A 14,518-nucleotide genomic window follows, 5' to 3' on the forward strand; every position below is an offset into this window, starting at 1 on the left:
CTGGGGTTCCTGCTGCTCAGCACACAGAGGAATGGAAATGCTCCAGCTGCAGGCTGAGGAACTGGGCTCACTGAGTGCTGCTGGAGCATGAGCAAGGTCTTCTCCTGCTTTGTTTGCAATTGTTCTGAGCATCATTTGTGCAGGGAGAGGTAACAGGAACACTTACCTGTTCAGATCAATTTCAGTCATGTTTTCTCTAATGTGCGGGGCAGGGCTGACACAACGCATAGACAGCATTCCCCTCATCACAGACCCACACTGCACATATATTTCTGTTGGCAGATTTGTCCCTACCTGGAAGCATGAAGGCAGACTGTGGCAAGAATGACTTGCTGCTTGGTGTGTGCTCAGCAGCAGTTTTCCTGAAGTACGTCCTATGCCTTGCTTGGGTGACACAGGTCTTAACTGGCCCAGTTTTCTAGCTTTTCTGCTTCCCTGTCTTTTGCTCTCTTGTCCTTTTACACGTGCTTTGTGTTCTTCCCTGTCTTGCTTTCCCCACTGTCCATTTCTAGTCTACGCCCTTCTCAGGAACTTGTTCACTGCCATTGGTATTCTGATTCTGTTCTCTTTACAAACTGTCATTCCCAGCTGTCATTCACCACACGAGGAGCCTGTCCTTCATAGCAGTCCTTCCTTCTAGCATTAAAAGCAGCTCCCCCATCAAGCTTCATATTACCTAATACAAATGTTACCACTTCCTCTGTAATGTAATAGCATCTCAGATCATATAAGAGGGTAATATATTCTTTTTCTGCTTACTGAATGCTAACTTTTATATATTGAATCTGAAACGGTCATCTTGGAAATTGTGCTGTACTACTAACCACTAATTGTTTTATTTTCTGCCTGATTTTCCTGCCCTTTGGATGGTTTACTAATTCAGTTACCCAGGGAACTGTAAGGAAAATGAAAGAATAGTTGTTCAAGGGATACGGCTTTCATCTACTTAGCAGTGCTACTAAAGTTACTGTTTTCATTTCTTTCTTCAAGCTTTTATTATAATCATTTGCAGTGCCTTACATCTATTCTCCGTTTTATTAATGAGTTCCTATTTTTATAGGAATAACATCATTGGTATTTAGTTTGTATTTCAAAATTAAATACGTTTTATCTTGAAGCCTTCTGAATTGGTGTTTTCTGTAGGAAAAAAAATCATACTCCTTTCTTTCTAAACTATAAAGGGAAATGTGCCATACCTTTGTAGCATTTTCTCTTTCTTTCTTTGTAGCTGGGAAGAGTTTAAACAGGTACACGGTTTAAAAATGTATCATTACTTCCTTAACTTTGAAAACTGGAATAATCAGACGTGATCTGATAATAGTAACTCACTATCTTCTTCCTGTTACAGGATGTTCCCCATGTGGGTAGTCCTAGTTACGGAAGACCAGTTCACAAGTAAAGGAATATGGTTGCACTTTCTTGCTGATGAGTCAGTAAAATACCTCAAGAGCTCCTACATTCACTGTTCCTGGTAATATTTTGCCTTGTTTTCTCAGAGGAAGCTTCCCTGTGGAACAGCTATAGTAAATATATTAATACTGTTATCTTGTGAGCATGGCTTTTTAATTCTCTTGATCTAGTCTCATTGGGAAACAACAGCAGGTTACTCCACGTACCAAATGGCCGGGACAGGTGAGTAGCTGACATGCTGCTGGAGGAACAGCTCACCTGAAAGCTTGTACTGATGCTTTGAGACTTAAGGGTGATCCAAGAGCTGTGCAGCTACCTGAAGGAGTCCAGTGTAGTCTAGCTGTCTAGTCCCTGCACACATTGTCAATAACATAGTGAGCCTGTTCTTTAACTACAAGGTTCAGATTTTTGATGGTATTTTAATTGTTGTTTTACTGTCTGAATTCCATCTTCACATTCTTCTGCCATGCCTTTCTAATACTGTACATTGAGCCCTGTAGCCTTCACCTCTTCTGAGGGGATTGCAGGAAAAATAAACAAGAAAGGGTCAGGAGAAAATGTTAAGAATAGAAAACAAAAAGAGATGTTAGTAAACCTAAGGGGGGGAAAAAAAACAAGGTTCAGTATTTCACTGAGATAGATCAGAATTGTGCTTGACAGAGAAAGGATGCACCAACTAGGATTAGCAGAACAGGGAACTGAATTACCGAACTGTTAAGCCCCTTTAAACTTTCTGTCAGCTAAATCTAGCACACCAGCCACAAGAGATCAACAACAAATGCTTAACAGCACACCATTAATAAAAGCATCTGAAGTGTTGGACATTGTCTGCAGGGAAACCTAATTATGTTTTAAACTAAAAACTTCCCAGTGTTTTGAATTAAGTTCTCTACTTTAGCAATCCACCCTCAAAATAAATTCTAACTACACTTAATTTACATTGTGTTTAGATACCTTGCACAGGAAGAGTGCAAAATAAAATCAAATTAAGTTAAAGACATTATGACCACTGTGGTTCCCATAATAAATTGTATTCCTTTTGTTTCTTGCATGCAGGTGACGTATCCCCAGTGAATTATTCAGCCTTTCACCCAGTAGCGCAGTTTCAGTGTTTTATTTTGAAAGAGTCTGACTAGCTAGTTTAAAACAAGTGAACAAATAAAATGTAAAGTGTTCTTCCTTAAATAACTCCAAAGGTAAAGCAAAGTGTGCGCGTAAGAGAGACAATACTATGGCTCCAAAGGATTTTTACAGCAGAAAACAAATTGCAACAAATAAGCTTTTCAGTCTAGCAGCCAAATTGTCCTCATTATAATGGAGTTAATTTCGGTCCTCAAATTGTGACTTGTTTTTTAAAAGATACGCCGCTAGAAATTCAATGGGATTTGGCGGTCTGTAAGAAAAAGAAAAAAATAAAAAAGTAAATCAAAAGCAATTCTTTTCTATTATATGGAACTGGGTAGGTGAGGAACTAATTGCCTTCTCTGAAAAGCAACACAGCTCCTCTCAAACCCTGAGGCATTGCCTTAGGGACATTTGTGCATTACAAGTGTTTGCCTGGTTTGTGGCAACTACTATCTCTTCTTAAACGAAAGAACAAAAATTGCCATTTGAAACGTGCTTTAACTTTCAGGCCATGAAATGTTTGCGTACTGGCTGTGATTTGTAAGAAGTTTTTTATTCTCACTAAGCTGAATTCTGTCTCAAAACAGATGATGAGCTTGCTTATACCACTTTGGGTTAGACCAAAGGTCATTGTGGCGAGCCAATATCATTATGAGGAGCGAAAAGAATGCTGGGTGGATCCCTTTACAGCATCGACCAGTTGCTCCTTTAGCCCAAATAAAGCACTAATGTCCTCAACCCCAACTAAAAAGTTACATAACTTAACTATGTGACCTATGAAGAATCACCTTCTTTTTCCAATTATGAATTTTCTACCTGCTAGCTTAATTTCATTATTGTATCAGAAGAGAAAATGCAATCCATTCCAATCCATCATCTCACTATTCACAATTAATCATATTCCTAATACATTTTCCCTCAGACAGGCTGCACTACTATCTATTCAGTCACACCCTCAAACTGGCACTCACTTTTTCAAATTGTTGCAAATGATCCTTTCCATGATTACAGCGATGAGCTTTGTTCACCATGGAAATTCATCGTTTACTTCCATTCTATGTCTTGCATCATCCAACCAGCTCCTCACGCATAAAAACTTTTCCTTCTGTCCCACAGCAAGCTAACTCTCTTTAACAGCCCTTAGTGACAGACTGCCAAGAGCTTTTTGGAGATTTAAACAGCCTGTCATCTGGATTCCTGTTTACATATGTTTGTTGACTCCTTCAATTAAGACCAACAGACTTAAAAAAGTTGTGCTGATTCCTCCCCAAATGACATTCAGTCTGCAGCAGAACTCCCACTGATAGCAACTGAAGATCAGTGTGCTGCCTGGGGGCAGGGCATACCTTCCTACAAGCTCTTTTGCTTTGCTAGCAGCCTGGATAATTCAGTTCAAATACACAATACCTTCTGAGGTTAAGGCACTGCTAATGGTTGTTCTGGCCACAGGTACAGTGAGGTCATTCATCCATACCAGCTTCTGATAAGGTTATTTCAGCAAAACTGAGAAATTGGTGTGACTCACCAATAGTTGAGATAGAAATTCATTTGGACAAGGTGAGCTACTTTGTTATTGTTCAAGAATACGCTTCTATGTTGCCTGATAAGAGATGTGAGGCACCTTGACAGAACAGTCTTTGCTTAAAGGATTAACTTTCCTTTGTTGTATTACTGCATTAACACTGCAGGGTTGGTCTCATCCATTAGAAAGTGTTTTAAACTTATTATGAAGAGATACGTCAGGCCTCATTTGCACCTGTTTCTTTCTTTCAAATGGCAAGCAGAACTCTTTATAATCCCATACTATAGAAATCTTGTTCAAAATTAGAACAACAACTTCTTTCATTTTTGTAAGGTAAATTATGTGATAAAATTAATGAAAAATACTCTTTTCCCTACAAAAAAACTTTGCAGTAGCAAACCTCATTGTAAGCCAAGGAATTAATTGAATAACTTTAACCACGCCGTGTGCAGCTAAGTGAGGAACACATACTGCTACAATCACAGTATTTGTTTTGAACTTGTTGAGATGGCTTTCATACCTCAAGCTAACAACACCATATCTGGTGCGTGAGGTCAAAAAGGTGACACGCTACCCAAGTCTGAGACCTACTTTCTGCCTTAGGACAGAAGGAACATTTCAGTATCTTACCTCTCTTTTGCAAGAACAGCAAGTCCCTGTAGCAAGATAGGTACAACAGTCTGATCCAAGTAGGCACGTGTGGGTAATGACTGAAGATCCACCTTCTGCTTTGATGTTTTCTCTGCATTTAACTTCTCGTTTTCCACTATCCTCTGAAGGAAAAGTGAATGAATATTGGTAATAGCAGTAAGATCTACTTTGAAGTATGTGGGCAAATAAAGTACCTTTTTCTCTGCAAGCACACTGAAAATGACTTCTTTACATCTTTTAAGAAAGTTTAAGTGTGCATTTTTCCTTGGACGAGCTTAAACCAGAGGAGTCTCTGTTCTGAGAAAACAGTCTTAGGAAGGTATAACTTCAACATGAGCAGCTCCAGCTGAATGGTTCCTGCATGCCTGCACTTCCAACACAAATGTGACTCTATTAATCCCAAGCACTTTCAGACCACAGAAAAGCACAGGATACTTTAAGAAAAGATACACGGAATGGGTCCAGGTGCCTGAAACATCTTAAAACTATGAACTCCAGCTAAAGAAAGAACACACTACTGCTGCCAGCATATACAGCACCATCTACAGAGATCTACAACCATACAACCCATGTGCTATGACTGCAGTGGAAATGGAGCTCTGCAGGCAACTTGGAGGGTGCTCAGTCGCTAAGGATGTTTGAGAAGTTTCTGCAACGCTTTAGCTAAAGCTTCACCTTACGGCGGAGGGAGAGGAAACCTCACAAACAGCAGTAAACAGACATCACAGTTAGAATTATATATTCTAACCCACACTGTTACCTGCAGCAAAGGCAGACTGGACTCCGTCTGCCCTATCAGCATAAGTAATTACAGCCAGCTTAGGTTACTGTGATCCCATGTTCCCATTTACAAGGATATTAAAAAATCCCTCCCTTTGATACTTTTATAGAAGTGCCATTGACTCCGATCCTCCACCCCGTAATGAAAGCCTGTCTGCCTTTCAGCAGCACGGTCTGTTAGTGGCACAGACAGCCATCACAGGATGCACCTCAAAGGAATCTCATCAAAACGTTCATTACTTCGGCAGCATTCTGTCCCTCAGAAGCAACACAAGACAACGCACTAAGAGCTGACAGCGCAAGGCAATCTGCTGGTGCAGATACCAACTCACTCACTTGGGAACATCGGCTATTAGGTTCAGACCCAACATTTAACTGTGATCCCTGCCACACTTTAAAGCAATAAAATCTGCATTACCTCTACATTTTCAGTGAGCCCATATTCAGAATGGGGATTTTCTGGAACCTGTAAAACGAGCAGACGGTCAGCAAAGCACAAACACTTATTTTACACACGTACCACGATGCACAGAAAACGTTCCTTGCCGTACCTGTGGCTGCCCCTCCATGATCTGTTCCGCCTCCATGGCTTCCAAGGTGGGATCTGCTGGATGTACAGGAATCTTGAAAAGCAACAACACAAACCGCTCAGGAGGCTGAGATCGAGACCGAGACAAGCGTTTCCATTCCGTTCCCTCTTCGGCTCGCGTGTCCGCTTTACAGTCCCATTACCCCGGCACTCCCCGCCCCGTCCTGCTGCACCGCACCCGCTCTCACCCGCGTAGCTCCCGCTGCTCGCCGCTTCGCGACAGGACGGTAGGGCGGCGGGCACGCAGCGCCCGCCCGTAGCAACCACAGCCGCCGCCGCAGGTGTCGTAAACTCTTTGGACGTAAGTGAAACAGTCGCACCGGCAATCTGCGCCTGCGCAGAGCGAAGCTCCGCCCACCGCTCGTCCGTGCCAGGGGAGGCGGGAGAATGGCGGCAGTTCCAGCCAATGGGTCAGCTTGGCCGGGCAGCGCGAAGCCGGCTGTTGCTCTCACTTGGGTTGGCTTCATTTGTTTGCCTGACGCTTTTATTTACTATTTATTTACTATTATGACATAATAGTGACATAAACAAACAATGAATAAATGCCTTCATTCATTTTCCATGTATTTCTATACTGCAAGGACAGCGTAGGTTACCGCATACGGTGCTGTCGTGTGGTAGGCAGATGGCCTGCCATGATGCAGAATCGCTGCCTCTCCGTGCTGTGCGAGGTGCGGCGCGGACAGGGCTGGGGCGCAGAGGACGTATCGCTGCTTCATGTCCGGCTCCATCAGTCCTCCCCGGGACTACCCTGCCCGCCGTGCATGGCGGCCGACCTACGTCTCCCGCGGCGCCGCCCTCCGCGCTGTGCCCGCCCTGCGCCGCCCTCCGCGAGCCGTGGGCGCCCCGCGGCGCCGGCCCCGCCTCCTATTGTCGCTGCGGCCGCCGCGCCTCGACAATAGCGGCGCTGGGAGCGCTACGCCTGACCGCTGTCGGCGCTCCTCCCCCGGGGCCGAGCGAAAGGGGCGTCGCCGCCATGGCCGGTTGTTGTCAGTCGCTGGCAGCGGGTTATGGCGACGGCGGTGAATGAATTCTCCGGGAGGCAAAGGGAAGAAGAAGGGCTCAGCCGGCTCCAGCTCCGCGCCCCCCGCCGCAGGGGCCTCCCCCTCCGCGCCGTCCGGGCCGGCTCCCCCCGCGCCGCCGGCGGGGGCGGCAGCGGCGGCAGCGGCGTCCCCGCACAAGCGGAACCTGTACTATTTCTCGTACCCGCTGTTCGCCGCCTTCGCCCTGCTCCGTTTCGTCGCCTTCCAGCTCGGGCTGCTGGTCGCCTGGCTCTGCGAGCGCCTCTCCCGCGGCGCGCTCATGGCCTCCAAGAGCAGCAGGGCCGGCGACGCGCCCGAGCCCGGCGGGGCGGCCGAGCGGGTGCGGGCGTGCCACAAGCGGGCCTTCGAGTGCATCTCCATGGCGCTACGCATCGACGAGGATGAGAGAGGTAGGGGCGGCGGGTCAGGGGCGGCCCCGTAACTTTAATTACGGCCTTCGGTTCGTAGCTCTGCGGGTGCGAGTGGAGCTGGCTCCGGGTTTAACCTGGCCGCCTGGAGCAGCGGTGTGGGTGCAGCCCCCGAAGTACAGCTGAGGAGCGGTGGACGCGTTGCAGCGAGTCTTCAAGAAGCGAACGCCGTAAGCGGCCCGTTCGGATTCACTGGGCAAAGGCTCGTACTTGGGCAGCTGCTGTTCCGCTTTTTTTTCTACGTTTGACAGGCAAAAAAAAGCTCCTCGCAGTGTGACTGGATTTACGGGCTTTAGGGAGATGAATGCAGGAGTGAGGGTGCTGCACCTGTCTTTTGTGCTGTTTTGTTGTTGTTTTGTGGGTTTTTTTGTTGTCCAGAACGGTAAAATGACCCAACCAAACCACTTTTCTACTTGCATTTTTGGTTTATCTATGTGAATAACGGAGTCCCAGTATGGTTTGTGTTGGGAGGGACCTCAGAGCCCACCCAGTTCCACCCCCCTGCCATGGCAGGGCTGCCCCCCACCAGCCCAGCTGCCTAGGGCCCATCCAGCCCAGCTTTGTGCCCCTCTCCAGATGGGGCACTTGCAGCTTCTCTGGACAGCTGTGCCAGCGCCTCACCAACCCCTGAGTAAAGATTTTCCCTTTGATGTCTAACGTACATCTCACCTCTTTTCATTTAAAGACACTCTCCCTTGTCCTACCCCATCTACCTATGTAAATAGTTGATTTCCTTCCTGCTTAATAAGCTCCGTTTAGTACTGGAAGGTCACCTTCTATCAGGTCTCTGCTGAGCCTTCACTTCTCCAGGCTGAATGTTTGGCCTAAATACAACAGCTCAACTGTCAGCACACAGAGTGCCAGCAGACCTTGCTCTTCCCTTTTGGCTGGGCTGTCTGTGCAGCCTCCTGGAGAAGCATAACACTGAAACCCCTTGCGGTAGGCCTGTGCTGGAAGTGGCCTGCTGGGCACACTGTCCGTGCTCTGCTGCACTGGGAGTTTGGGAGTGGTAACAGTAAGCTCTGGGGAGAGGAAAGCACCATGTGTGCATTGAAGTCAGCTCAGAACAGATGTAGGGAGCTCAGTGGTGCTGATGGCAGCTCTGTGCATTGGCCAAGGCTGAATTGCTGGTTTAAAAGCACAGCTATGGAACAGGTGGCTTGGCGGTTGGGAGGGGGAACCTGCAGATCTTGATTTGTCACTGGCTTGTTTTATGAGTATTCTTAGAGATGTCATGTTGGAGTTAGCTGAGTATATTTAATAAGAAAGTGGACTTTGCAGCCAATACAGCAAGCACAAGTGCATTGGCTATGTCACTGAGAAAGAGACTGGTTTGCTTTAATACACAGATTGACTGTCTGCTCTTCTGTTTTGCTCATACCCCTTTTGTATGTGTTTGTCTTCTAACTTGTTTGTAATTTAAATAGCTTTTTGTAGCTTTCAGTAGAAACAGTGTGGTAGGTGTAGTACATGAAACGCTTGGAATTACTGGATTAGTTAACATCATGTCAGTTCCATGGAGCTCTTGCTGCTCTGGAAGGTCAGTAGTTATGGTATCGTTTCTGATAGCTTTTAAGCTTGTGTATTATTGGGAAATTAGTGTTTTGGTATTTTTGAAGTCCAGCTTAGTGCCTTGTGTTTCTCTGGGCAGGCCCCCGGCAAAGAATGATGTGGTGGCTACCAGCCAGCTGAGAGGGGTGGGTAGACAGCAGGAGTAGAAGTGAGAATCTGTGGGCAGAAGGTACAAGGAGTGAGGAGGAGGGGCAGGGAACACATGGCAGGAAGGCACTCCCTTGGCACCTCCCTGCAAGCAGACCTGTGCCCAGCCAGGTTCTGAGTGATGAAAGCCAGTTTGTCTTAAACACTTCAGTCACAGATCAAAACACAGCAGCAGAGGCTGCTCTGAAGAATGCTGTCTCCTCCTCTGTACAGTGAATGAGTGACTTCTGAAGAGTCTTGGTGCCTTAGCCCCTGGGAATGTGTAAGTGGTTCTGTGTGGGCGCAGTGCTGCCCTTGCAAGCAGCTGGGTTGGTGCTCTTCTTTCAGAACTTCCTTCTGTTAGAAGGTGGAGGTGGGATTTAGTGATGTGCTCAGCATGTCTGGAACTGCTCTTCAAAGGAGCAGTGTGACTGCTGGGATCACTTCACGTTTCCTTTCTAATGGCTTTAAGCAGCTTTAAACTTGCACTGCGGCTGACACTGTTTCTGTAGGTGAGAAGGGAAAGAAGGCTGCAGGAGAGATGGTAGCCACACAGCTTTTGTTATTTCACTTTGATAGCTTTTTCTTAACAGTCAGGGTGTGTGAGGCTGGTGGAAAAAGGATAGAAATGAAATGATTCCCAAGGTGTGCAATACACACAGCTGTAGAAAGGTGCTGCTCCTGCATTCTTTGTTGGTAAAAGGGTTAAGTATGGAGTTAGCTGCACAGGAAAACATGCTGAAAGTTAATAAAAGGGTTTTCATTTGGATGGGGAGAAGGAATCATCTCAAGGTTTTTGCTCTGGAAATGTATTGAAATATCTTCCTGGCACTGAAATTTTGTAAAAAATAAATCAATAAATACATCTGGGATTGAAGTTATAGAAGGGTTTGAATAAAGAGGCAACACAGTTACCGCTAACTGGCATTTATAAATACCTTTATTATCTCTTCTGAAACCAAGGTGATAATATCTGAAGGTTTCATTCTAGTTATTTTTTGTTTTCCCAGCACTAGGAGCTTCTTAGTGCTCATCAGCACATTAAGTGTAACTACTTAAGCCTGGATGCCTTGCTGGAAAGGTAGGCTTAGTTATGGCACTGCTAACTTGAAAAAGCACCTGTCAGTATGCAGCGAGATAGCTTCTGACTACAGGATATCTATAGGAGGGGAGGAATTATGCATATCTGAGTTTCTTTCAGTGGATCATTTGTTTTTGTGGTGCTAGATAATGCAGGTGTAGGCATGTTGATGGCTGTATTTGCTGCGATTTGCATTTAGAACACTATTGGTACACTTGTTCTTTTCCAGGCTATGTGTATTTTACTTCAGGTACAAGTTGACGTATACCTGTAATGCAGCTATTTAATGATAGAGTGAAAAAAAATGTATATACTCATGGCAAGTGAACTGCTCTGTACAAAACTAAACCAGAAGTAGTATTTGGTATCATGTGGGTAGTACCTCAGACTCATCACTTTTCTTCTTGAATTTCAGTACCTCTAGTGTTACTTGGGTATTAGGTATCCCTGGAAGATTAACGTGCTTGTCTTGATTTGATCTTCCAGAAGGAAAAAACCCACACTTCACCATTTCTGTTGTAAATACGTGTAGTTTGTTTTTTTTTCTTTCTCTTCCCCGCAGCCAACAAGGGGAGCAATCTCTTTGAGGTAGATGAGGTATTTTCTAAAACAGGTGGAAGTGGTTTGAGGCTGGTGTAATAGCTGTTGTTAATAGAGAAGCTCATTTGGAGCTAAGTAGATATGAAGCTGACAGTGTCCCTTTCAGAATTTTGTCCAAATTCCTTTATTTTACTTGTTTTATGTGGCATTATAATAGCAGGACAAGGGGAAATGGATATAAGTTGAAAGAGGGAAGATTTAGGTTGGATGTTAGGGGGAAGTTCTTTACTAGGAGAGTGGTTAGGCCCTGGAACAGGCTGCCCAGGGAGGTTGTGGATGCCCCATCCTTGGAGGTGTTCAAGGCCGGGTTGGATGGGGCCCTGGGCAACCTGATCTAGTAAACATGGAAGTTTGGTGGCCCTGCCAGGCAGGGGGGTTGGAGCTTTCATGATCCTTGAGGTCCCTTCCAACCCGGGTCATTCTCTGATTATATGGAAGCATTCCTGAACTTTAACCCGTTACACAAAATAATGGGTTCACTTCCTTTTTAAGCAGGACAAAAGGAACAAGCTGTTGAATGGTACAAGAAAGGAATTGAAGAACTGGAAAGAGGAATAGCTGTCTTAGTTGTTGGTCAAGGTAAGCCAGTTTTGAGTTTAGTAAAAAAGATTTGCTTTATTGGTCAATACGGGTTTTATGGCTTCCTCAAAATGAGATGTAATCACTAAACATGGTAGGTGCTAGGAATGGTTTGCTGTTTCTCATTCTTGTTTAAGCTGTGTGTGAGCATTGGTCCATTTCTCTGTTCTGCCTTAATGCTCTGGTCTGTAATGGAACTCTTGCTCCAGATATTACAAAATAATCAACTCATCTAAAAAAAAAAAAAAGTTGTAAAATACTCAATTTCTTAATATTTTGGCATTTCCTTTATGTGTTTTGATTTGTTTTGCCAAAGCTGACAGTCATGAATTAGTTCATGTTCTCACTCATTCAGATTTTTATAATCTCTTCAGCATAAACAAGGGAGAAGCAGTAAAAGCCCCTCTGATTTGGATCTAATGTTGCATTTCTGGATAGCTTGTGCCAAAATATTTGAGTACTTCCAACAAAGGAAATAAGCTCTCTGAGTATATGGAAGCATTTTGAGCTGTAGCATAGGAACCTGTATATGACACAGAAAAATATTAGTAGTGAGGGATCTCTGTCCTCAAAAATAATTGAAGAACAAACAAACCTCTGGGGCTGCTTTAGTAGACTGCTGGTTTGTTTCTCTGATGTGTTCAGGAATGGTTGTGAGAAGTATATGCTGGTGTTTTACCAGCATCACCATTGGCGTTTGGTACAGCCTAGACTGTGTAGCTAAAAAAGAGTTCAGCTTGAACAGATGTTATTTTCAAGAAGTGGTAATATATTTATATGTGTAACTCTGGGTTTTTTGATATGTAAAGAGACAGAGTCAACCGAATTTAAACCTCTTCACATTATCGTAGTGTTTATTTTGAATTATACTTGCCACTTTTCAGGCTTCTTAAAAACCTATTTTATTTGACTGCTTTTTTAGAGAAATGTAGTGGAAAGGAGTGTATATTAGGTCAGTGTGAGAGATAAAAGAGTAGATGTCTACCTCTCCATGAGCTGTATTGTGAAACACTGTAGCAACAAACTTCAAAATCTTGATTAGATGGAAAACTGCATTAGTTATGCAATGACATTTCTTAGTGGAGGGGTAGCTAAGGAGTGGGAGGAAGAAGAGGGATGGCTGGATGTCAGTGTTATAGCAGTTTAAAATGTTAATTTGCCAACTTTTAACATTGACTTTTCTTTGTAAGGTGATCAGTGTGACCGGGCTCGGCGTCTGCAGTCTAAAATGATGACAAATTTGGCAATGGCCAAGGATCGTTTGCAGCTTTTAGGTACCAATTAAAATTAATGACTTTGGAAAGTTTCTCATTATTTGCACAACTTGATATAATTCGTTTATTCTAAAATATGTCTCTGTGATGTTTGTAGCGGAGGAGTTATTGTCTGTAGGATCTCCTGACTAAGTAATGCTTTTCAATGTTGTTGAGTTATGAAATTTCCTGCCTTTAAAAACAGGTGTAAAAGTTACTGAGGAGTCTTTATATTTTAGTGTTCTGAACTGAGGGAGTGTTGTTGATGTTGGAGTTGGTTTAGGATTTCTGTATCAGCGCTGTAGTAAAACTCATGATATATTGCTGATCATGAGAAATTAGTGCAACTTTTCCCTGAAATTTAGTTGTCACATAAAATATTCTGATTATTGCTATGTACTGTAGTAATAAATCTTCAGTATTATGAAGACCATAAGCTTGTGAAATACTAATACTTGTAACCTTTATCTAGTAGTGTTCTATTTTAAGTCTAGTAGGTAAGATAACTTCATAAGGATAACGTTGCCTAATTTTGGCTTTATTATCGAATGGCTTATATAAGCTGTTAATGGTCAGACTAAACCAGGAGAATTGGAAATTGCATCTTACTGTGCATGATACAAAGTCCATCCCCTCAGCCCAATAATCTACAGCTTTTTGTAGTGTATCCTTCAACATGAGAATTTTGGAAATGTGTTTAGTCAGTGAAGTGGAAATAAGGATGTTTAGTGTTCTTTTAGGGAGAACTAACAAGTGTGCTTGAGTTTAACTTGCATGTCTTTGTCTTTCATCTTGCACTGTGGTGTTTCTAGTTCTATTAACTCGCTCTCTTAGGAGCATGTAGAGCAGCTGGGAAAACTAATGATTTTTCTTCTGCTTATACTTTCTGATTCTTTCATTGTAAATGGTGATTGGCAGGAGTGTTATGGCAGCCACAAGGAAGTGAATCCTTTTTGTTCCTCTTGTATTTGGGTATCTTCCAACCCTTTTCCTCAAAATATGGAGGGAATGTGTTGTCAAGGTTCCAGCTTCTTTGTTTTGCTGTAGGTGTCTATCTGTAAAACCTTCTGTATGTCCAGGGAAGTGGCTGTGTTATTTTGTTGGGCTTTTCTTATACTCAGGTGAAGTCAAGCTGGTATCTTCATCTTTTCTACCATATTGATCGCATGATATTTGGGTTCTCCATTCAGAGTGCAGGTTGAAAGGTAAATGGGTAGAATAGTGCTTACTGCATAAGTTGGGGTCAAATACTTTATTTTCTTTAGTTATCACAGGCTTAGTACTTAATTCAACTTAGTGCAAACTGAAGAACCTAAATCTGCTTCCAACAGTGTACGTGAGAGCAAAGCTCAGGAAGGAGCAAGTGAAGTCATTTGCCCTCTGTGAAGGAGGAGATGTTTTGAGAGATTTTCCAACTGAGTTACATTCTACAAGCTTCATCATTATGGATCTATCTGAGGAGTATTTGTTATAACATATAATCTAATTTCAAGTATTTTAAAGCTTTTTTTAAAAACATTACATGTCATTGTATATGGATTTGGTAGAAATTTAAGGTAATGTCGAGTTGAATTGCATGTGTGATTCTAAATGTAGCTTGTTACTTTTAGTAACAGACATCTGGAAGTTTTCTAGTGGCTTGTAGATGCTTTTGCAGCTGAACTAAACCTGTGGCTGTTGAAGCAGTGAGGATTCAGTGAGGTTGTTTATCTGTGAATCAAGGAGTGAACTTTTTCTCTCTTACCTTTGCGAGTTTTCTTTATTTCTTAATGGTGCTTTA

General features: G+C 43.5%; 2 protein-coding genes across 7 annotated transcripts in view; one reads left to right on the top strand and one right to left on the bottom strand.

Moving 5' to 3' along the window:
- Nucleotides 1-2,508: 2,508 nt before the first annotated feature.
- On the bottom strand, nt 2,509-6,872 carry DPY30 (dpy-30 histone methyltransferase complex regulatory subunit). 2 transcript variants are annotated; one of them, XM_072332312.1, is made up of 5 exons: nt 6,266-6,872; nt 6,040-6,111; nt 5,907-5,954; nt 4,688-4,830; nt 2,509-2,803 (listed from the first exon to the last, which is right to left on the bottom strand). In XM_072332312.1, exons 1-5 carry the CDS (start codon nt 6,542-6,544, stop codon nt 2,731-2,733), a joined length of 615 nt encoding a protein of 204 aa, XP_072188413.1. In that variant the 5' UTR covers nt 6,545-6,872; the 3' UTR covers nt 2,509-2,730. The 2 variants fall into 2 exon arrangements, with proteins under 2 accessions (XP_072188413.1, XP_072188415.1); XM_072332314.1 differs by having other exon boundaries at nt 6,256-6,320.
- Nucleotides 6,873-6,939: 67 nt separating this feature from the next.
- Nucleotides 6,940-14,518, top strand: part of SPAST (spastin) — a 32,894-nt gene continuing 25,315 nt past the window's right edge. The window contains exons 1-3 of one of the 5 annotated variants that reach the window (XM_072332798.1): nt 6,940-7,509; nt 11,399-11,485; nt 12,676-12,759. In XM_072332798.1, the coding sequence (XP_072188899.1) occupies nt 7,104-7,509; nt 11,399-11,485; nt 12,676-12,759 (577 nt within the window). In that variant the 5' untranslated portion in view covers nt 6,940-7,103. The remainder of the gene's footprint in view (nt 7,510-11,398; nt 11,486-12,675; nt 12,760-14,518) is intronic. The other 4 variants (XM_072332799.1, XM_072332796.1, XM_072332797.1 and 1 more) reach the window with 4 other exon arrangements.

The sequence above is a fragment of the Excalfactoria chinensis genome, chromosome 3, assembly GCF_039878825.1.
Source record: "Excalfactoria chinensis isolate bCotChi1 chromosome 3, bCotChi1.hap2, whole genome shotgun sequence".
In the NCBI taxonomy this organism is placed as follows: Eukaryota; Metazoa; Chordata; class Aves; order Galliformes; family Phasianidae; genus Excalfactoria; species Excalfactoria chinensis.